Source organism: Gossypium hirsutum, chromosome A04 (genome assembly GCF_007990345.1).
Source record: "Gossypium hirsutum isolate 1008001.06 chromosome A04, Gossypium_hirsutum_v2.1, whole genome shotgun sequence".
NCBI classification, from domain to species: Eukaryota; Viridiplantae; Streptophyta; class Magnoliopsida; order Malvales; family Malvaceae; genus Gossypium; species Gossypium hirsutum.
The window spans coordinates 60,343,489-60,368,702 of NC_053427.1; the positions used below are offsets into that span (position 1 = coordinate 60,343,489).

The 25,214-nt window shown below is 37.7% G+C and overlaps 1 protein-coding gene across 1 annotated transcript; it reads right to left on the reverse strand.

Moving 5' to 3' along the window:
• Positions 1-18,597: 18,597 nt before the first annotated feature.
• Positions 18,598-19,264, reverse strand: LOC107949265 (uncharacterized). The gene has a single exon (XM_016883994.2). The coding sequence runs from the start codon at positions 19,210-19,212 to the stop codon at positions 18,739-18,741; it is 474 nt and encodes a 157-aa protein (XP_016739483.1). The 5' UTR covers positions 19,213-19,264; the 3' UTR covers positions 18,598-18,738.
• Positions 19,265-25,214: the final 5,950 nt, after the last annotated feature.

Consider the following 25,214-nt stretch of genomic DNA (forward strand, 5'->3'; position numbering starts at 1 on the left):
TGCAAAAGTTTAGGGTCAAAACTATAATTTTGCCAAAATATGATTTTGGGTCAATTTGAATAATGTGAGTCCTAATTAGACAATATTTTAAATGATAGAGCAAGGAAAACTGAAATTCGGGCTAAAATGGGGAAAATACCAAGTTATGGACGAAATGATAAAAGTAGTCATTTTCGCATACGAGGTAAGTTCATGTGTAAATGTAGTAACATAATTGTCATTTTAAGCAATTTAATGTTGTTTATATGATATGATGCAGATTATTATCATGAAATATTATGCTTTGTGGTTATTGTTGAATAATATGTAATTATGTGAATTACTTGATGAGTATGAACTATCACCGAAGTATCAATTTCGATATTCCGTGGAAGATGGCAAAGATGTGTGATCGAGGAAAACGCCTCGTTTGAACCTTAGGAATAGATTAGGATACAAGTGACATGTCACTAGGATGTTTGGGCATCCGAACTCGTTGAGTTGAGTCCGAGTTCACTTATGGATGCAAATGTCCGAACTCGTTGAGTTGAGTCCGAGTTCGAGAGATGTAACTAGGCATCCGAGCTCGTTGAGTTGAGTCCGAGTTCACTTATGGATGCGAACGCCCGAGCTCGTTGAGTTGAGTCCAAGTTCACTTATGGGCGAGTTACATGGTAGCTTTGCTACGTATGTGGCACTTATGTACAAACTTTCCATGTATCCGAATTATATTCCGATGTGTTCAACGGGTAAAATTCTACTCAAATGGAGGAATACTCGAGATGAAAGGGACGTATTGGTAAGTGTTGTGAAATGAATACTTTGAACAGGTATGTACTTAACCCTCGGGTTGAAAACTCGATATAACAACAATATGGTAAGATGATAAATGAAAATGTGATATGAATGTCTCGGTGATGATTATGCAAATGATGTTTTATGTTTGCGCATATAGTTGTGTTACTTGCTATTTGCATGTGAGCTTACTAAGCATTTATGCTTACTCCCTCCTTTTCATTCCTTGTAGTGTTGACAAGCCAGCTCAGAAATCAGAAACGGTCGGAGGCACGCTCACACTATCCGTATACCATCTTGGCATAATGGCTTGTATATTTTGAGTATGGCATGTATAGCATTATAATCATTTTGTGTATATGGTCTTATGATATGGTTATTGAGTGGTATGGAAATGCTTGGTAATGATTAGCCATTGGAATGGCTAATCATAATCATATTTGGTGTTATGTATGCTAAATCGCTAGCTAATCCATGGAAACCATGAAATAGGTAAAATTTACCATAAAATAGATTCAGTCAGCAGCAGTGATGTGAGTTTGAAAAATCACTAAAAATAGTAGAGATACAATTAGATGATGAATAATATATGGAATTGAAGAATTATGAGTCTATTTTCATATGGATGGAACAAAATAGGTATATGAGTTATATTTTATGAGATGTTTAAATTTTTGTGAAACAGGGCCAGAGCAATTTCTGGATCCCCTGTTATGACTTTCGAAATTCACCATAAATTGTTCAAAGATAATTAGAAGTCATAATTTAAATTTACAGATTCCTTATTGAGTCTAGCTTTATTAGAAGCAAACGGTATAGTCATTGAAACTCTGTACAGGGAGATATTTGATTCGTAATACACAGAGGTCAGAGCAGTCAAACTCTAAAATAGGGGAGATTTTAACTAATAAACTGTACTAATTGGCCCAACCAAAAATTCTAGAAAAAAATTAGTAAATATATATATGAGTCTAGATTTATGGAAAATTTACGGATCTTGATTTCGAGTTTCGTAACTCGAGATATGATTTTTCTTGTAACTGTGATGTGAGTAGCTAGAAAGCTGTGAATGTAGAAACAGAAGATTTGAAGTTCTTATTTTGATAAATTATGTTCAGTAACTCCTCAAGCTCGACTCTGGCGACGGTTTTGGGCGTGGGGGCGTTACATTTAGTGGTATTAGAGCAGGTTTAGTCGGTTCTCGGACTAACCTAGCATGTGTAAAAGTTTAGCTATACATGCCACTGATCTGTGATAGTGTGATGTCTTCCGACGCGTATGAGTACCGTCTTATTTAGACAGGGTACTCTCCAACTGAGCTGCGCTGACAATCTTCAATGTTATGCGAAGGTATTTGAGTAAAGTTATGATTATGATAAGTCTCGGTTCAGAAAAGTATGAATAAAAGTTTATGCTACATATGTGATAATATGTGAGATGAAAGTTCATGTTGTGATAAATATCCATATTTGCTTAATGCTCATACGATGTAGTATATGTGGCTTACTTGATAAGATGAACGGAATAAATAGAAAGTAGTAGAGGTATGAATAAAGGTCATAATATCATGATATGAATGAAAATGTCCTTGTCTTGATTGGACGTTGAATGTTGATGAATGTTAATGATATACAATTTTTTATGAGATAAAGGATTATAATGAAATGAACTTATCTATGTTAAATTGTTGAACTGAATTATATGATTGTAATGATATGTACATGATGATGCACGAAATGAAAGTTGTGATTGTGATGCAAATATCTATGTTTGTTTGGCCTTATATGATGTCATGAGCATGAATTAATTTAATTAAATGAATGGATAAGTAAAGCTATCTAGAAAACATAGAATGTATGCATAAGTATATTGTCTAAATGGGACAATAGGAAAATTGGTGTAAGCCAACATGAATGAATGACATGATTTTGATGATGTTGCTATGATGATGGGAGTTGTGTCATATGTGTATGTATAAGAAAGTCGAGTCAGAGGTCCTACAACCCCTCCCCCTTACCAAAGTGGTACTTATAATAGAATTTCATGAGATTTGTATTGAATAAGTTTTCGGTTGAGAACCCAAAGAGTTCAGTGATAGAATAATTATAAGTATGATTAGAGATTGAAAATGAGCTGATAAGTAAAGTCAGAGCCAGTAAAGTATCGGATTGACGTAAAGATTATTGGAGTTATGCACTATCCCAATTAGAGAAGGAATTCTCTTTGGTAAATCGAATTACTCAGGTGCAAGGTCGAGAAAAGTGTAAATCGAAATTTATTCAGAACTGACCTTCTTTAGTGAATGGTTTAATATGAAATTTGTGACGGAAGAACTAGTTGGGGAAATGATATTTGAAATGTGAACTATCTGAGTGTGACAGTTATGACTGGACAGATTTAGCAGTCTTTTTTACATGTTCTATGTGTTTACCCATTCTCAGAAATATTTCTATGGCTATTGATCTTCTGAAGAAATTCTTGTTATATGGGAATGTCTTCTAATTCTAGTGTTGGATGAAAGCATTGGTAGTCTAATTGGTTTATAATTTATATTGCTCTATTTCATCGGGTATTCTATTTCATTTCGTCTGATAAGAATTGATGAGAGAATACATATGATATTATGATTCTGTTTCTTCTACTTGATGCTTCATCTGATATATATGTATGGGAAGATATATTGTTCTTGTTATATTTGATTCCAGTGGGATTAAATGATGTTTTCTTTTGGACTTTCTTTCTTTGAAGAATTATTGGGGTATTCTGTATTTTCTATATGAGTTTGGTTTTCGATTCTCTGGCATAGTATCGTATCTCGGGTTTCTTTATCTTGGATCTCTTTATTCTGGATTTCTTTATTCGGTTTTCTTGTTATCTTTGTTCCATAATTTGTCAATTATGACTCATGTTCGAAGTACGTTCTTCAGCTCGTGCTAATCATGTCAAATATGACTATACTTCTAATTTGATCTTGGTAATGTGGTGATTTTAGTATTGGGATTTTTTTTCTAATTTCTATATAAGCATTGACATCAGTAAAGGCATAGGTGATAAAAGCGTGAGTTTCAGTCGGTATGGTGAATTATTTATTTGAAAGATTTCATGTGACAATTATGTCAGGATTATTTTTTTTCAAGTCTGATAATATAATTTCATTTTTGTATTGATAAAAGAGTAAATAGTCTGAACGAGAAGTGTATATTTATTAGAAAGAGTTGGATATTAGTTAAAGTCACTACGAATGATAAGGTTTTCGTCTTGTGAAAGTTGAAAAGTTTATTACATGTTGACAAAGTTTGGATAGATGAGAATGTTGGTAACCAAAGCGTCTGAACTAGACTAGTCTACATTGAGTAAAGACTTCCTGACTTTCAGTAATGTAATGTTGTATGAATTGTGATGTGTTTCAAGACAGTGAGGTAATGTGATAGTTTAGAGCATTCGATGTTACATAAAATCGAAGTTGTTAAAGGGGTTAAAGCCGAACATTGGGATCTATCAAAATTATCCTTGTCAGTGTTGATATTGGGATGGAAATGAGAAGGATTATTCTTGAGGCCATATCAGAAATATTTCCATGGCGGAAAGAGGAAAATGTGATGTATCCTATTGTTAAATGTTTGGCGAGATCTATAAATCATATCGGTATTGAATGAATTCCTACTCATCAGATTCATGGAATTTCATGTCTTTTTTATTGTTTAATTTCTTGGAATTCTAGTCTCCATTAACCAAATTGAGATCTGGTTTTATGTCAAGATGACAAGGGAAACAGTGAAGGGTTGAAAATTTAAGAACAATTAAGAGATGAGTTCTTAAACTTTCAGAATATATGAGAAATTAATGAGATATATTGGAGGCACCGCCTGAGTGAAAGTTCTTCAGCACCGAATATGAAATTGAGGAATCTAAGTGAAGACCATTTTTCTGGTAAGATTTTCGGGGACGAAAATCCCTAAAGGGGGGAGAGTTGTAATATATTGATTTTGGGCCTAGTCGGAATAGTGGTTTCGTGACCACAAAATCCGAGATAGAAATAATTATTTTATGATTATTTTGAGGTCTATGATATGATTGCATGATTGTGTGAAAATTTCATGAAGAAAATTTATGCATAAAGTGCTTAAATTGAAATTACGGACTAAATCGAATAATTTGTAAAACTTTCATTCTAGAAGTTTCTAGTATGAAATTGTTTTGAAATATTAATTAGGAGGTCTTGAATAGAAATTTTACCAATTTCTAAGTCTGTGGACAAAAATTGGACATGGATGGAATTTTTGGAAAGTTTAGTAGTAAGGGCATTTTGGTCATTTAGGGGTAAAATGAATTAAAATACAAAATTAAAAGCCAATTTTGCTCATCTTCAACCCCATGGCCGAATATAGCAAGGAGAAACCATGGCTAGGGTTTTTAAAGCTTCCAAGCTCGATTGTAAGTCCGTTCTAGCCTCGTTTTTAATGATTTTTACGTTTTTAGAGTCCCAGTAGCTCGATTAAGCTTATGCTAGCAATAATTCAACCTAGGGTTCATATTTGGAAAAATACCCATAGGTGAAATTTGTGTATTTTGGTGTTTTATGATAGAATATGAGGTTTTAAACTATGTTAGACAACTTGTACTACTCGGTTTTAAGTGAAAACAAGCAAAAGGGCTTAATCGGTAAAAATACCTAATAGTCATAAGTACATGTTAGAGTGAGAATTTGATGTTTCCATAGAAGGGAAAAATGATCAGCATGTCATAAAACATAAGAAAATAGGCTGAAGTTTAATTTACGAGCTTTGGGGCAAAAGTGTAAATATGCAAAAGTTTAGGGGCAAAACTGTAATTTTCCAAAATATGATTTTGGGTCAATTTGAATAATGTGAGTCCTAATTAGACTATATTTTAAATGATAGAGCAAGGAAAACTGAAATTCGGGCTAAAATGGGGAAAATACCAAGTTGTGGACGAAATGGTAAAAGTAGCCATTTTCGCATACGAGGTAAGTTCATGTGTAAATGTAGTAACATAATTGTCATTTTAAGCAATTTAATGTTGTTTATATGATATGATGCTGATTATTATCATGAAATATTATACTTTGTGGTTATTGTTGAATAATATGTAATTATGTGAATTACTTGATGAGTATGAACTATCACCGAAGTATCAATTTCGATATTCCGTGGAAGATGGAAAAGATGTGTGATCGAGGAAAACGCCCGTTTGAACCTTAGGAATAGATTAGGATACAAGTGACATGTCACTAGGATGTTTGGGCATCCGAACTCGTTGAGTTGAGTCCGAGTTCACTTATGGATGCAAATGTCCGAACTCGTTGAGTTGAGTTCGAGTTCGAGAGATGTAACTAGGCATCCGAGCTCGTTGAGTTGAGTCCGAGTTCACTTATGGGCGGGTTACATGGTAGCTTGGCTACATATGTGGCACTTATGTGCAAACTTTCCATGTATCCGAATTATATTCCGATGTGTTCAACGGGTAAAATTCTACTCAAATGGAGGAATACTCGAGATGAAAGGGACGTATTGGTAAGTGTTGTGAAATGAATACTTTGAACAGGTATGTACTTAACCCTCGGGTTGAAAACTCGATATAACAACAATATGGTAAGATGATAAATGAAAATGTGATATGAATGTCTCGGTGATGATTATGCAAATGATGTTTTATGTTTGCGCATATAGTTGTGTTACTTGCTATTTGCATGTGAGCTTACTAAGCATTTATGCTTACTCCCTCTTTTTCATTCCTTGTAGTGTTGACAAGCCAGCTCGGCAATCGGAAACGGTTGGAGGCACGCTCACACTATCCGTATACCATCTTGGCATAATGGCTTGTATATTTTGAGTATGGCATGTATAGCATTATAATCATTTTGTGTATATGGTCTTATGATATGGTTATTGAGTGGTATGGAAATGCTTGGTAATGATTAGCCATTGGAATGGCTAATCATAATCATATTTGGTGTTATGTATGCTAAATTGCTAGCTAATCCATGGAAACCATGAAATAGGTAAAATTTACCATAAAATAGATTCAGTCAGCAGTAGTGACGTGAGTTTGAAAAATCACTAAAAATAGTAGAGATACAATTAGATGATGAATAATATATGGAATTGAAGAATTATGAGTCTATTTTCATATGGATGGAACAAAACAGGTATATGAGTTATAATTTATGAGATGTTTAAATTTTTGTGAAATAGGGCCAGAGCAATTTCTGGATCCCTTGTTATGACTTTGGAAATTCACCATAAATTGTTGAAAGATAATTAGAAGTCATAATTTATATTTAAAGATTCCTTATTGAGTCTAGTTTTATTAGAAGCAAACGGTATAGTCATTGAAACTCTGTACAGGTAGATATTTAATTCGTAATACACAGAGGTCAGAGAAGTCAAACTCTAAAACAGGGGAGACTTTAACTAATAAACTGTACTAATTGGCCCAACCAAAAATTCTTGAAAAAAATTAGTAAATAGATATATGAGTCTAGATTTATGGAAAATTTACGGATCTTGATTTCGAGATTCGTAACTCGAGATATGATTTTTCTTGTAACTGTGACGCGAGTAGCTAGAAAGCTATGAATGTAGAAACAAAAGATTTGAAGTTCTTATTTTGATAAATTATGTTCGGTAACTCCTCAAGCTCGACTCCGACGACGGTTTCGGGCGTGGGGGCGTTACAAGTAATCAGTACGAACAGGTATGAAATGAGCAGATTTGGTCAATCGTTCTACGATGACCCATACTGAATCCTTCTTAGTAGGCGTTAAGGGCAGCCCACTAACGAAGTCCATAGTTACTCTCTCCTACTTCCAAAGCAGAATCTTAACTGGCTGATGCAACCCTGAAGGCAATTGATGTTCCGCCTTAACCTGCAGGTAAGTCAGGTATTTAATCACAAAATCGGTAACTTCACACTTAAGATCTGGCCACCAATATAATTCCCGAAGGTCTCAGTACATCTTATTCCTGTCGGGATGCATAACATAAGGACTACTATGCGCCTCTCACAGTATGGACTGCCTCAAGTCAGTATCCTTCAGTACACAGACTCTCCCACTAAAACAAAGTACCCCTTCACTATTCAGTTCAAAATCTGAAGTTCCACCACCCTCAATCTGTCGAAAATGAGGACCCAGTGACTCATCCTCCAACTTTTTACCCTTAATCTGCTCAATTCATGTCGGTTTAACCTGAAGTTCAGCCAACAGACTGCCATCATCAAATAAGCTGAGGCGAGCAAACATTGCCCTCAGCTCAGTCATAGCCTTACAACTCACTGTGTCGGCCACGACATTGGCCTTACCAGGATGGTACTCAATCGAATAGTCATAGTCTTTTAGCAGCTCAATCCATCTATACTACCTAAGATTTGGTTCCTTCTGAGTGAGTAGATACTTGAGGCTCTTGTGATCAATATAAATGATACACTTCTCACCATATAGGTAATGCCTTCAAATTTTCAGTGCAAATAACACTGTAGCCAACTCAAAGTCGTGTGTGGATAATTCATCTCATGCGTTTTAAGCTGGTGAGACGCATATGCCACCACCTTACCCTCTTGCATCAACACATATCCCAAATCGACATGTAATGCATCGCTGTAGATAGTGAAGTCTTTCCTAGGCTCTGGCTATATTAAGACAGGGGCCTCAGTCAGAACTTTCTTAAGTTTCTCAAAACTTTCTTGCTGAGCATCAATCCAGTTAAATGACACACCCTTACGCAACAACTTTGTCAGAGGTGCAATAATCAATGAAAACCCCTCAACAAATCGTTAATAATACCTTGCCAGACCTAGAAAACTTCAAATCTTAGATATCGTCTTAGGCGGATTCCAACCCAGAACAGCTTCCAACCCAGAACAGCTTCAATTTTTTGAGGATCAACCCTAATTCCTTCAGCAGATACCACATGGCTTAGAAATGTTACCTCTCGTAACCAAAACTCGCACTTACTGAGCTTTGCGTATAGTTGTTTCTCCTTTAGAATCTGTAAAATAATTCGGAGATGTGCATCATGTTCATCTTCAGTTTTTGAATACACTAGAATATCATCTATAAACACCACTACGAACCGGTCCAGATAGAGCTGGAATACTCTGCTCATCAATTCCATAAAAGCTGCTGGTGCATTCGTTAATCAAAACGGCATCACTAGGAACTCGTAATGACCATAATGAGTTCTAAATGTTATCTTAAAAACATTAGTCTCCTTGAGTTTCAGTTGATGGTACCTCAATCGGAGATCAATCTTAGAGAAGACCGAAGCTCCTTAAAACTGGTCAAATAGATCATCAATCCTCGGTAGGGGGTACTTATTCTTAATAGTCAATTTATTCAATTACCAATAGTCGATGCACATATGCATGGATCCATCCTTCTTTTCCACAAATAAAATCGGTGCTCCCCACGGGGACACATTAGGGCGGATGAACCCCCGATCCAGTAACTCTTGAATCTGAGCCTTAAGCTCCACTAGCTCCTTTGATGCCATTCTATAAGAGGCGATGGACACTGGAACTGTACCAGGCTGGAGCTCAATCCCAAACTCAACTTCACGATTTGGAGGTAACCCCAATAGTTTATCTGGAAAAACATCTAGAAAGTTCTTAACTATTCTGATATCCTTAACAGAAGAAACCTTAAAATCAGAAATACCGATGTAGGCTAGATACCCCTCACAATCCTTACGAACCAACTTCTCGGCCTTAGTGTAGAAATCACATTTGACAAATAATTCCGACGCTCTCCTATTACCACTACCTCATTACCCTCCACAGTTTTCAGTACCACCCATTTAGCAGCACAATCCAAATTCACTTGGTGTTTAACCAGCCAGTCCATGCCTAGTATTAAGTCAAATTCTCCAAAAGGGAGTTCTATTAAATCTGCCAAAAAGATAGTTCCTTGAACCTCCAAAGGTATATCCCTAAACAATTTATTTACTCTCACTGACTGCCCTAGTGGACTCAACACAGTAACCTCACTCGCGGTACTTTCAACCATTATACTCAAAGTCTCAGATATAGTACATGCTATATATGAATATGTAGATCCAACATCAATCAGTGCAGTATAAGGTACATTATGGATAAATAACATAACCGTGATAACATCAGGGGCGTCTCTGTCCTAACGACAACGTACGGTATAAACCAGAGCGGGCTACCTCACCTCAGTATGTCTAGCACCTCTGCACGATGCTCCACGACCACGGCCTATACCATTTCCACCTCTGGCCTGACCACGGCCTCTCGGTGGTTGCTAAATAACTCTCGATGGCTAAACAGTACCCATACCACTAGCTTGCATCTACTCCGGCCTCCGTAGACAATCTTTGATACGGTGCTCCAAAGATATGCACCTAAAACATGCCTCAATCCTTTTCTAGCACTCGCCTTCATGGCGTCTCCCACAATCTGTATAGGGCTGTGGCCCAGTAGCAGCAATAGGGGACCCAACTCTGACCGGCCCATGAAATTTAGCCTTTTTCTTAATCCTCAAAACTGAACTTCAGGGCTCCTAAACCCTCTTGTTCCTACCTCTGTCTTTCTCACGATTCTGGCGCTCAACGCGCTTTACATCTTCGACGATCTTCGCCTTTTCCACTAATACAACAAAATCTCGCTCCTTTGTAGAGCTATCAAAACCCTTAAATCATCCTTGAAGCCGTCCTCGAATCAAACACAATGCTCATAATCAATAGCCACTATCCCACGCACATAACGGCTAAGTCACAAAAATTTAGCCTTGTATTCAGTCACAGATTTACCCCCTGAATCAAATTCAGAAACTCTCTCCTCTGGGCATCCACATAACTAGCACCCACATATTTTCCCTGGAAGGCAGCCTTGAAAAATTCCCAGGTCAATCAGTCAGGCTGAGTACCTTCTTTAACTGTAAACCGCCACTGACAGGCTTTATCTCACAACAGTGACACCACACCTTTTAGTTTCTGCTCGCTGTTGTAGTCAAGATTACCCATCACCTCACCGTGGCCTCAATCTAATATTCAGCTACATTAGGGGTAACTCTAGCGATACTCTTAAAAATATCAACCCCATTAGACCGGAGTCGTTTCATAACTGACCCATGGCCTACAGTACTAGTATTGGGCCCAGCGACCCTCTCTTGAATTTGCAACATAGCTTGGGACAGTGCATCGTCCCCAGCTAAACAATCATGAGACCCCATCTCAGTCACAGGTGAAGCCGATGCCTCTCTAGCTTCAACGTTAGGCAAGTGGCCTGATGATGAAGACTCGGCCTGTGCACCTCCACGGCTTCCGCTGCGACCTCTTGTACCCCTTCCACGAGTACCTCTGGTGCTCATTATCAATTTGTGTATTATCTGATTAGAAATTTTATGTATCAGTTTATAGTTTCAGTGTTTGTTACAGAATATTTTATGAAAATATTATCAGTAATTCAGAGTTTTGTTTTTACAGATCACGGTCTTACTACAGTTTCAGGTTACCCTAAACAAATTGTTTGAATACATACTATTGCCTACAGTAATCTTAGTATTTCAATTTAAACAAGCAGTAGTTTTAGAGAACTTACAAAATTAGTGCCAGAGACTCGATAGACCACACATTCTAAAATAACACTTCGAAATACTTTCCAACCATTTGAAATAGTTCTTTTTGGACATTTTATGTTTTTTTAGAAAAACTCAAATCCACAGTCGAGTTTTGCAACCTGAGTCAGATACCACTAAATGTAACACCCCAAACCTGGCCTAGACATTATGGCCGAATCTGACGATGTCACATGAAAGTGTTTTTTGTAAAATAAAATTTCGTTTGAAAAGCCCTATTCTATATTAACCCTCTTTGTAATCCTAGCTAGTATGTAGGTCGTCTTGTTCAGTGTTAAAACTCAAGTTGTTTTAGCAAAATGTTTAATCTATTAAATCATAATTACCTTTTCAAATCGTTGTTTGTTTGCAGAAGCTTGAAATATGATGCGTACTTGTGGGGTTTTGAAAAGCATTTATCATTTTGAGAATTCGTGTCCTACTACTAACAGATATGAATCATAATAAAAAAAACCCAAATTAAAAATTAAAATTAAAGAGGCCTTATTAAATCACCAAATACCCAAATTAAATTATAAAGTAAAATTTAATAAAAAGTCCATGCAGTTGTGTGGCCACCTTTGAGTCCCTCGCAGCACCGACCTGCCTAAAGATTACCTGCATAGAAAATAGAAGGGTGAGTTTGTGAAAACTCAGTGTGTAATCCCTTAACAACAATCAGTCATATAGTAGGCATTTATAGTCTAGGCCTAAGCCCGCTTCAGTATCAGTTTAATTTCAGTTAGGGCCTTAGCCCATTACAGTAGCAGACACAGTACATATATGTAATCGAAAATCCTACCCAAGCAGCCTCTACACACAACTCTGTCCAGCCCTACACACCATGTGGGGATAAAATCAACCCACCTATCCCTACACACTAGAAATAGCATAGAAGGGTGAGTTTGCGAAAACTCAATGTGTAATCCTTTAACAACAATCAGTCATACAGTAGGCATTTATAGTCTAGGCCTAAGCCTACTTCAGTAACAGTTTAATTTTAGTTAGGGCCTTAGCTCATTACAGTAGCAGATAGAGTACATATATGTAATCAAAAATCCTACCCAACCAGCCTCTACACACAACTCTGTCCAGCCCTACACAGTGGGGATAAAATCAACCCATCCATCCCTACACACTAGAAATAGCACCGGTTGTGGCACTAAACAGAGATTGCAGCAGAACTACCAGTACCGTACACTTCCTCCAAATCATAATAACCCATCCCCATGCAACATATCATAGTATAATGCATGTATGCAACATATATAAAGTGGCATGCTCAATACAGTCATACATCTCATAAAGGCGTAATAGACATTTTACCTCGTAAGGTATAACAGTCATTAATAATTTTTGGGGTCTAGGTATGCTTACCGACCCCAAAGTAGGTCCACAGTCGTCTCAGGCGACTCGTGCAACCATAACAGTAAACAGTGGAAATGGGCCCAAGGCCCAAAATGCTGGCCCATGTGGGCCCACGCGCCTGTGTAGCCCAGTAAGCCTAAAAATGGCCTTGGTCGTGTAAACTACACAACCTAGCCTAATAATCTCCACACGTCCGTGTGGTCTACCAGCGTTGGCCCGTGGGGCCTACACGGCCCATTTCGGCCCAACATGGCCCAAAATGGCCTAAGCTCATGAAATCGCTCATGGTGGCCTCTACGATCAACGACAATGTTTATGCGTTCAGTTTAGAACACGAGCGAGCGTACACCCATGTGGCAATAACGGTCACAATTGCCGGCTTTTGTCGATTTACGATAATGGTAGTGGTTACACACCTGATTGCGAAAATACAACTAGACCACGAGCACTCCAACCTATTTCAACCAAAGCTTTAGTTAGCAGCCTAACAACTGAGTTGAAACGAGCCTTAATCAAAGCCCTTAATCATAAGATTACCTTTCACTTACTAGATCGGTCGATTGAAGCTTGCCCACATACTTCGCTGCAAGAACCTAATCCCTAAGCCTTAGGGATTGCCTGTATAATAACCGAGCCTTGTCAACCATTAGACAAAAGAACAGTTTGAACTAAAAGAATAGTCACTTACCGAAAATGTAGGGTCAAGGTTAGATGTAAAGGACAATCGTGCTATCACCACAGAAGAGCCGAAAGTACATAATATGTTGGAGGAAAATGAAACAATTGTACCCCTATCACAGAACGGCAGCAGAGGTAGAGTTAGGTGTAAGACTACAAAAGAGAAAAAGGGAGAAAAGAAGAGAACGAGCCTAACCGAATAGTTGTATTACCCCCAAAGTCGATAAAGAAGAAGAGAGAAGAGTCGACACAGAGGGAAAAGAAAGAATGGTATTCGGCCAAGCACAACCGATTGGAGAAGACAGAAAAAGAGGGGCAATAGATCCATGAAAAATCGATTTGAAAAGAAAAGAGGAGGAAGAGAATCGGTTCACCAAGAATGAATAAATCTTTATAGGTAGTAAGAAAAGTATTTGGTCACAAAGGTATCAAGGGATGTACGGTTGTCAGAGAGTAGAGAGAGGAGAACAAAACCTGAAATAGTCCAAATGAAAGTACCTAAATGGTCCCTTAATGTGAATTCGGCTATTGTGAAGTGTAAGAAATAACCTGAAAAGCACCTGTTAGAAATCAAACGTGAAGAGGAAAAGCAAAAAAATGCACAGCAACTAAAACTAAAGCTCACCCTTAGCCGAATTCTACTCCAAATCAAATTCATTGGTTGCCTACAATCCCAATTCAAACCATCACTCCCTCCACTTCAAATCCCCTTGATCCTCTCCTAAAATATCTCCACAACATCCTCAAACCAATCACTATCCAAATCGCCCTTTCTCCTCCTAATTTCAGCTACACAATCCTCTACACCCCCAAACACTCCAACCATCCAAGCCACAGAGTTCCACTGACATACAACCTCTCACATGGCAACTTGCAAAATAAAACGCATCTTATGCCAAGCAAGACTCGTACTCCAGTCTCTTAGTAAGAGTAACACGCCATTATCCCTTAGACCATCAGGCTTTTTATGACATGTTTTACCAACTTTTATTTAGGAAGTCTACTGACTAGAGACATGGTTTAATCAAGTAAAAACAATACTTAGTACAAGCCAAGGCGTGAACTTAGGACTTCTTAGACACTTCCCAGAACATTTAACCACTGAAGTAGACATGCATTTGTGTGACACAACAACAAAATAAATGCTTAGATTTTAGTGTGTTACATTTGTAGAAACTTTTTTATATAGTTTCAATTAATAAAATAAAAGTTGTTTTTAATATTTTAATAAAATAAACGTTCTTTTAAATTAGCCAATATTTTTTATTAAAATAAATGTTATTTTGAATACGGTAATATTTTTAATAAAATATAAATAATGCAACATAATTTTATTACAACAACTATCAGCTATTCTGATTTGTACATGGTTGAGTTGTATAGCTTGGGTTCCTACACCATCCGCACAACTTCTGTTGGTTCGTTCTTTCTCGGATATCCATATTGCTACGTATTCTAGACGAGCAAGGTCGACCATATGGTTTATGACGCAGTTCTCTATCCGGTAACAGCTTAAACAAAGCAAGCGATACAGACGGCCACTTACGTTCATTTGGGATCGATGGTAATACGTGCCTCCACACGTTGTAAATGTATTCAATTTTGTACACTTGGTCGACATACGTCATGGGATCTAGATGGAGATTCTGACAAGCTGTAATTAAATGAGCGCATGGATAATGTAGTGCGTCAAACATCCCACAGTCATAGGTCCTATTTCTCAAGTACACATGATATTTCCCACCAATAATACCTTAGTTCAGTCTATCAAACTCTGTCACACAAAACCATAGGTTGTCGTGATCGTGAGACACTGTGTGCATGGTGTTGGCTCGTGCCTTCGCCTTGTTAATCTCTTGCAATACCTTTGCGCACCATACGTGGCCTCCCTACATTTGGCCTTTATAACTTGCTTTTCACTTTAGAAATAGTGCCACTAAATGAAAATATGTATTTTGCATAACCGATGTTCTCGGAAAATGACGTGTTCCTTTAAAATATAATTTATGCATTCAGCCAAGTTTGAGGTCATATGACCATATCGTAGGCCGCCATCATATGCTTGTGTCCACTATTCGAAAGGTATGCTACAAAGGTAGTCTGCTCTTTCTTCATTAACTGGACGCAAAACCGCCAATATCTCATGAAAACGGTCATTAATTATCTCATACCTTACCAATATAAGTTGATAGCAAAAATTACATACCACTCTTCCATTCAGAATAAATTGAATTTTACAAACGAAATTCTATTAATAGAGATTAAAGACCCATGTTGGTCACTTGTCGTCGTTCATTTATAGATCGATATTGCCCATAGTAGTTGGACGCAACGTGCCTTAAGCAATACCGATGGTGTGTGCGATGCCATTGGCTTCCTTATCACTCAATTACGACTAGTATTCTAGTGCCCCAATTTGATATAACGCATATATCAAGTTGGGGGCAGACATGCCTTCTTAACCTAGAAAGAAAGAAATCTCAATCAACAGCTGACTGCTCTAGTGTTATTGCAAACGCAATTGGAAGGATTCTCTTACTGCCATCCTGTGTCACAGCTAGTAATATCCGATGGGTATATCTACCATACATGAAGGTACTGTCAATTTGTACCAATGGCTTGCAGTATAGAAATGCGTCCTAGCATTGCTTAAAGCTCTAGATCTAACGCTTGAACACTTCGCATCCATGGAGCAATCGGTCGTTGTAGTACGTAGATGTCGTTTCAAGGTCTGTTATGCAACCTGGGACATATCTCTCCAGCACCTGACACCACTGCCAAACTTGATTATATGAAGCGTTCCACCTACCATGCATCCTTTCCAATGCCTTCTGCTTAGCTTTCCAAACCTTGCGGTAAGAGGGCGTGTACTTCAATTGGCTACGAATATTGGCAATTAAAACTGGCATTGAAGTCTTGGAACCCGCCTTCACCGTCGATAGTATTAAGCTAGCTAACATATCTGAATCCATCATAGGATGATCTTGTGAAACACCTGTCATCGAAGTACATTAAATAATGCAACATTACGTAATAACAGTATTATTCAAAAACCCTAAACACCTAGTGATATTGTACCGCCAACATATGTATGTGGACCTTTGTACTTTTTTATCGCCCACAAGCCTATCCTTTTCCTTAACAAGGCCATGATTTTCCATGAACATGTATCGTCTTACACTGTACACTTGGCCTTAAACTTATCAGATTTGAATTTAACCACGTTGTAGTTAACCCCGTTCATGATGCTATGTTGTTTCAATGCACCAAGAAAAATATCCTTATTGGAATACTCCCTACCAACTTCCAATTCACCTGAATCCAATGACGAACTTGTACTATCACGCCTTCTGTGTGGTAGATCTGGAAACTCCAACGCATCATTTTTAGATAGATCGACATTATGCATGCGGGCTGGAGGCGAGTATGCCTTGAAATGCAGATCTTTTTCTTCTTCATCTGAACCCCCTTCAACATCTTCAGGTATGGTTGGAATAGGCCTCGGTTCTGAAAATAATGTAACTTCTGCACCATCAGGGCCGGGCTCTCGAGGTGGATCCACATCGAACTCATCATCTGACCCACCATCATCTGCAACGAATGAGGTCATCTCGCCGGTGGATTTCATAGGGAGTACATCATCCCTTTTTCTGGATGTTTCATAATGTCCTCAATCAGATGTGGATTGCCAACCACTAGAAGTTGATGTCATTCCCCAGTACTTTTTTCTAGTATCAAACATCGACCCACCAAGGTACATGTCCCATCTACCAACGGAGTGTCATGCAGGGGTTGTGTATTCCATACTGCTACCAAACACAGGCACTTCCGTGTTCTGCCACCCACTAACAGAGTGTCGAGCAGGGGTCGTGTATTCCTTTCGAACAGCAGTAGATGTTGAAGTCGCAAATGCATCATTTGGCGATGAAAATTGTACATATAACTCAAGATAGAGTGATCCACTAGCAAGATGAGTCTGCACCATTGCCTCCAAGCTACGAGGACCTTTGATGTCGAATGAGTCATATCTCATAAGATCAACCGGAGCACAAAATCGATACTTAATAGACAAAAATTTCATTGGCGTCGTTTCGAAGATTTTACGCCTAATTCTTTTACGAAGTTCTGTCAAATCTATGTTCTAGTTAAAAACCAGTCGCGCTGTGTTTTTTGATAAAAAAACAACGCCGTTCTTGGTGTCATGGACCTCGTCATCATAGTAAATAATAGTACTAATACGTTCACTCATTTTCAGTGTCTATTTTATTTTAGCCTCAATTTCTCTTGCTGTAACTTATGTAACCTAAGAATGAAATTTGGCTCATTTATAGTCTAAGCCAAATAGTAACTATTATAGCAAAAGAGCGTCCATGTGGGAGTTTTTTCCATAATTTTGCTGACAATGCATCCTCCTTGAAGCGTTTTGGACACTATTTGTTCAGAAACATCTTCTCAAAATTATTTTTTAGATACTACTGTAGCAAAAGAGCGTCCACGTAAGAGTTTTTTTTTCCGTAATTTTGCTGTCAATGCATCCTGCTTGAAGCGTTTTTGACACTATTTATTCAGAAACGCCTTCTCAAAATTATTTTCTCTAATACTACTGCAGTAAAAAAAATTTATATATTAATTTTTTTAAAATTAATAGTTAATTTAATTAATTAACATTAATTACCCAAAACCCTAATTTAATTAATTCTTTTAAATTAATAATTAATTTAATTAATAAACCCTAAAAATCCTAAACCCTAATTTAATTATTTTTTAAAAATTAATAGTTAATTTAATTAATTAACCCTCAACCCTAATTTAATTAATTTTTCTCTTAAAAATATTAAAACCCTAAACTCTTAAAACCCTAAACCTAAACCCTAATCCTAAACCAATCAAAAAACCCTAATCCTAAAAAAAGGACAAAACGCTCCCCAAAGACACGTTTTGTTAACATGTCCTCTAACTTCGCGCTGACGTAAACACGCTTTCAAAAAAAATGGCTCTTTCCTGTAAATAAGCAAAATATCAGCCCCATAAGCGTTTTTTAGTAGATTAGCCGTTAAGAGTTTAATTTTTTTAAATTTTAATATCGTAATACTTATATATTTTAGGTGGTTTCCGTTTGTTATTTTTAATCGTTAAAAAAAAGTAGTAACAAAATTTAACTAGTAAAAGTTGATCTAAGATTGAAACTGAAAGGTAGGTTAATTAAGATAGGAAGATACATTTACAATTTAAGCCCGTAGAATACAGAGTATCCTCTATATTTTGATCAAACAAACAGAAAAGCAAGGTCAAATGAATGAAAGCTTGATAGAAATAGTAGTTTAATCAGGCATCAAGTGAGCGTCAACCTCAACTCGAGCTACCCCATCACGGTCCTGAGCTGTTTTAGCCACTTCCACTTCCCCCACCACAAACCCACTCACGTCGCTCTTTTCACCCCTCAAAATCCTCCCTTCTTCTTCCTCATCCACGTAGTTAGGATCCTTCTCATCAATGGCTGCAGGCACCGGCGACAGCTCGTTCTCCATCATGTCATCAGGTCCTTCCCACGTGTACTTCCCTCCACGTCCCGATTTGGGCGGCGGCCGACCAATCCCAATCCCACTAGCCGGATGTCGGTCCATACGTTGCACCCCTTTGTCCTGCAACTTCTTTTCAACGTACTTGATGGTGCCCATGTTCCGAGACGGCACTTCCGCCTTCTCAACCTTCTTTCTACCCTCTTCGTCTCGACCAACTGCTCGGATCACCACGGGGTCATTCTTCTCTTCCTTTATCTGCTCGGTAGTTTCCATTTTTTCTTCATGAACAGTTTGGATGAGAAAGATTTTGAAGTCTATATAAAGCAAGTGAAAGTAGAGATTGATGCAACTTGGAAAGAAAGAAGTAGGTGCCGTGCTGGAAGGTTGTGCATGCCACTTTGTTATGCTGGATTTTGCTTTTGAGCCACGTATACTCTCAGATTTTGGTCTGTACCCTAAATACTGCACACGTATATTTCGTTCATATGATGTACGCGGTCGGAGCATAATTTTTTATACATGATTAGTTAATGAGATAATATTCTATATATAATTCCATACATCAATGAATTACATAAAATTATTTCATCGATAAATAAAATAGTAAAATAATTGAAGAGTTATAAATAAATGTTAATAAACTTATTTAGTTGTAATTAAAAGTAATTAACATTTTTATCTTTCTGAACTCTTAACTGATATTCCAATTAGATAATACCCATGTTGCACAGTATTGCATACAGGTCAATATGAAGACAAAAACACACTACACTGGCTTGCTTTTTGGATCGCATACAGTGAATTGAGTTCGAGAATTACAACAGTAAATAATATTTAATATAAAATTAGAATTGTAAATTAAGATTTGTCATGTCAAATCATCAAGAATAAATTAAAATAAAATTAAATAAGGAAGCATACTTGAATTGTAACACCTTTTACCTGAGTCTGAGGTCGGGATTGGGCACGAGGCATTACTTGACTTAAACTCATGCGTACAATCATTTGAAATCATAAAATTTGATCGAATTTAAAACTTTTCAATCTTAGTCTAGAAATTATTAATAAGGGTCTACGAGGCCCAAATTGAGCTTTTGAAACTATCTAGAATTAATTCGAACACCTTTGAAAACTTTGAAAAAATGTCACTTAAAACAGGGCAGACGCCCGTGTGGCCCTGTTGACCTGGCCGTGCCAAAGGCCCGTGTGGTTCACACGGCCTAAGTATAAGGGGACACGCCTGTGTCCCGAGCCCGTGTGAATTAAATTCCAAATTCGAACCTACAAGGGTTTTCACATGGCTTGACACAGGCCCACGTCCATGGCCCGTGTCTAAAAACCTTGACATTCTATTTTTGACGTCAGCAACAATTTAGGGGCACACGGCCAAGGCACATGCCTGAGGCCAGAGGCCGTGTCGTCCACACGGTTGAGTCACACGGCCTTGTCTTTGCCCGTGTATTTACTACCATGCATACTGACTTGCAAATTCGAGCTGCAGGGGACATACGGTCGAATAACACGCCGATGGGGCTAACCGTGTGTCACTCACGGCCTAGACACACACCCGTGTGTCTACCCATGTGGACGTTATAAGGCTATCTACCAAGCCCCTTACCACCCCAAAAACACAATCTATCATATCAAGTCTATCACAACAAGATTTCTCAACCAAGCAACCATAACTAAGGCCTATATACCTTTCATACATATTCAACCATGTCAACAATTTCACATTCACGAAAGGTTTTCTTGCATTCACATAAAAACTTTCAATATCGACCATTTTTCATGGCCTTATACAAATTGAGTCAAGTATTAAATTAAGCCAACACATTTGGCCAATTAACAATGACACAAAACTCAAAAGTCAAGATCCTATACATGCCATAATCAAAACAAAAGAACTAACTATACCGAGTGCTTCAAGTGATAGTGCGACTGGCTTCTTCGATGTAAGCAATGATCCTCGAGCTACTTTGGCAGCCTATAAGAAAATGGAAAGGAAAAGGGGTAAGCATAAAGCTTAGTAAGTTGTATGTAAATAAACATCAACTAATCATCATACTACAATATGCTCATAACAATTTCATAGCTTGTCTTCGAATAAAATAAATAAACAGCTCATCACTATCCAATACAATTTATATAGCGCGTACTGAGTCCATATCTCACACATTTCAAGTAGGCACCTGTACCACTCACCACATGGTCATAACTTTTCGCATTTCGATGTAATTGGGGAATCTTCCATTGAACTATTTGGAATATTACAGGATACTCAATAACCCAAAACATGGGATAAGATGCCGACGTCATGTCTCAGACATGGTCTTACACTGGCTAACACGTTAAAGTCAATGCCGTGTCCTAAACAGGTTTTACAATGACTTTCATATATCGAGGCTGATGCTATGTCCCAGACAGGTCTTACACAGACACACAACAAGCTAACGCTATGTCCCAGACAGGTCTTACACTAGCTTGTATATCCCGAGGCCGATGCATGTCCCAGACATGTTTTACACTAGCTTGTCTCAATGCCGATGCATGTCCCAGGCATGTCTAACAATGGCTCTCATAACGTGGCCGATGCATGTCCCAGACATGTATTACACTGGCTCACATACGACCCAATGTCATGGTATGAATATCGAAGTCTATTCCAAATGTTCAACCGGAAGTCTTTACTACATTAATTTCTCAGCATGCATTCTTATGATCATAATCAAACAATTTATGCAATATCAATTCAATCATACATCATAGCAATATAGTTGCATTATTAACATACAACTTACCTCGGATTACAAAATGTAGGCGACTAGACGATTTAATCTACTTGCCTGGCCTTCCCCTGGTCTAAATTTGGATTTTGCATTTCTTGATCTAAAATAGTAAGAATTCACTCATTTAATCACTGAATAAATTTATACAATCAAAAACTCATATTTTTGGCAAAATGACCCTTTTTCCCCTAAACTTTCATAAAATAACTATTTTACCCCTAGGTTCGAAAATTTATTTTTATCGAATTTCTTTGAATCTTAAGCCTAGCCGAACCCTTTTTACCCTTATAGTGACCCAAAATTCCCATAATTTCACAACATTTCTATCCATTTTACAAACTTTACAAAATGGTCCTATTAGGGTTTTCATGAGAAGTTCTTTCACAAAAGTTGTTTACAACACAACTAAGATTCATTTTATTTCATAAAAACTTAGCAAACATCATAAATCTTTTCATGGAAAATCCCTAGACTATCAACCATTTTGCAAAATTGTTCCCCCATTAGCTAGCTCATGCCATAAGGGTTCCAAAAGTACAAAAATTATCAAAAATAACATTCAAATTGACTTACTTGCAAGAGGATAGCTTGGTTGAAATTTTAAAGCTTCAAGAACCCTTATTTTGCTGAGAATTTTGGTGAAGAAGAAGGGGTGAAAGGGCTGATATCATTCTTTTTCTATTTTATTTCTTTTTAGTCAATTTAGCCACTAAATTTTCACCTAACATTAACTTTTCTATCCCTTTGTCTCCTATGGCCGGCAACCTCTCTAAAAAGGGTCTATTTTCCCTTTAAAGACCTCTACAATATGATTCATAGTCAATTTACAACTTTAGCTAACAAAACAGGACTTTTACACTTTTTAAGATTTAGTCCTTTTCTGCAATTAAGCTCACAAACGCTAAAATTAGTTCACCAAATTTTTCATAGACTAATATAATCATACCATGACACCAAAATGATAATAAAAATAATTCTTCAACCTCGAATTGGTGGTCCCGAAACCACTGTTTTGACTAAGCCCAAAATCGAGCTATTATAATTTTCCCCCATTAGGGATTTTTGTCCCCAAAAATCTTACCGGTGAATAAGTTCGGGTATTGATCTCTCATAGTTTCCTTGGGTTCCCATGTGGTTTCCTTGACCCCATGTCTATGCCATAAAATTTTCATGAGTACTGCACTTTTATTCCTTAATTTCTTGACCTCTCGATCCAAAATCTTAATCGGTTCTTCACCATAGGTCATATCTGGGTTTATTTCAATTTCTTCCGGTAAAATCACGTGTAAGGGGCTAGATCGGTAGCGATGCAACATCGATACATGGAACACATCATGAATTTTATCTAGCTCACGAGGCAAGGCTAATTGGTATGCTACCGGTCTAATTCTTTCGGTCACCTCATAAGGTCCAATAAACCGCAAACTTAATTTACCTTTCATACCAAATCGAAGGACTTTCTTCCATGGAGACACTTTCAAAAACACCTTATCCCCGACTTGAAACTCAATTTCTTTTCGTTTCAAATCCGCGTAGGATTTCTGTCTATCTGAAGAAGTTTTCAAACAGTCGCGATTCACTTTAACCTTCTCTTCGATTTCTTTGACTAAGTCAACCCCGTGAATCTAATTTTCTCTAAGTTCAGTCCTATATAAGGGCGTTCGACACTTACGCCCATAAAAAGCCTCATAAGGCGCTATTTTCAGACTTGACTGATAACTATTATGGTAGGCAAACTCTACCAATGGTAAGTACTTTTCCCAACTGCCTTGAAATTCAAGAACACAACACCGCATCATGTCTTCTAAGATCTGAATCACTCTTTTTGACTGACCATCGGTTTACCAGTGAAATGCCGTACTAAAATTCAGTTTTGTTCCCAATTCCTCTTGCAACTTCTTCCACGCGAGGTAAACCTTAGATCTATATCCGAAATAATCGACAAGGGTCTCCATGGAGTCTCATGATCTTAGAAACATAAAATTCAGCCAATTTATCAAGGGAATAGTCAGCATGGACTGGTATAAAATGTGCTGACTTTGTTAATCTATCAACAACGACCCAAATGGAATCATTTTCCTTGGCGTCGAAGGCAATCTTGACACAAAGTCCATGGTTACACAATCCTACTTCCACTCGGGAACCATCACAGGTTGAAGTAAACCCGAGGGTACCTGATGTTTTGCCTTCACTTGTTGACAAATTAGAAACAAACTCTGAAATGTCTCTTTTCATTCTCGACCACCAGTACATTTTCTTCAAGTCGTTATACATTTTCACACTACCCGAATGGATAGACAAGCAACCACTATGTGCCTCTCTCAAAATCTTCTAAATAAGCTCATCGTCCTTAGGCACACAAATCCTGTCTTGGCACATTATACAACCGTCGGTACCAATACAAAATTCTATTTCGTTTCTCGTCTCATATTGAGCCATTCTAGCTTGCAAATCCTTATTACCTTTCTGAGCTTCATGAATCTCTTGAAGGAATATCGATTTAGCTCTCATTTCAACTAGAATAAAACCAGCATCAGTCATTGTCAATTGAGTATTCGTAGCCCTCAAGGAGAGCAACGATTTCCTACTCAATGTATCGACGACTACATTCGCCTCCCGGGGTGGTAGTCAATCACCAACTTGTAATCCTTTATCAACTCCAACCATCTTCGTTGCCGTAAATTCAGCTCCTTTTGAGTCATTAAATACTTTAGACTCTTATGATCAGTAAATACTCGGCTTCTCTCACAATATAAATGGTGTCTCCAAATTTTCAATGCGAACACGATGGCGGTCAATTCTAAATCATGGGTCGAGTAATTTTTCTCGTGCGACTTAAGTTGTCTCGAGGCATACACTATCACTTTGCCTTCTTGCATGAGCATACATCCCAATCCATTTAAGGAGGCATCACTATACACGACGAATTCTTTTCCCAGTTCTGGTTGCACTAAAACTGGAGCTTCAGTCATCAAGGTCTTTAGTTTCTCGAAACTCTGCTGGCATTTCTCTGTCCATTCAAACTTGACATCTTTCTGTAACAATCTTGTCATTGGAGTAGCTATCATTGAGAATCCACTTACAAATCTTCTGTAATACCCAGCCAAACCTAGAAAGCTTTGAATCTCTAACAGACTCCTCAGCGGTTTCCATTCAACGATAGCCGAGATCTTACTCGGGTCAAGTCTGATCCCGTCATCCGACATAATGTGTCCCAAGAATTCGATCTCTCATAGCCAAAATTCACTTTTACTAAACTTGACATACAACTGCTTATCTCTTAAGATTTGTAAAACCGTCTTCAAATGTTCCGAGTGCTCACTCTCATCACGCAAATAAACCAATATGTCATCAATAAAAATGATGACGAACTTATCCAAATATGGTTGGAAAATGTGGTTCATTAAGTCCATAAATATCGCTGGGGCATTCGTTAAACTAAAGGGCATGACGAGGAACTCATAATGCCCTTACCTTTTCCTGAAC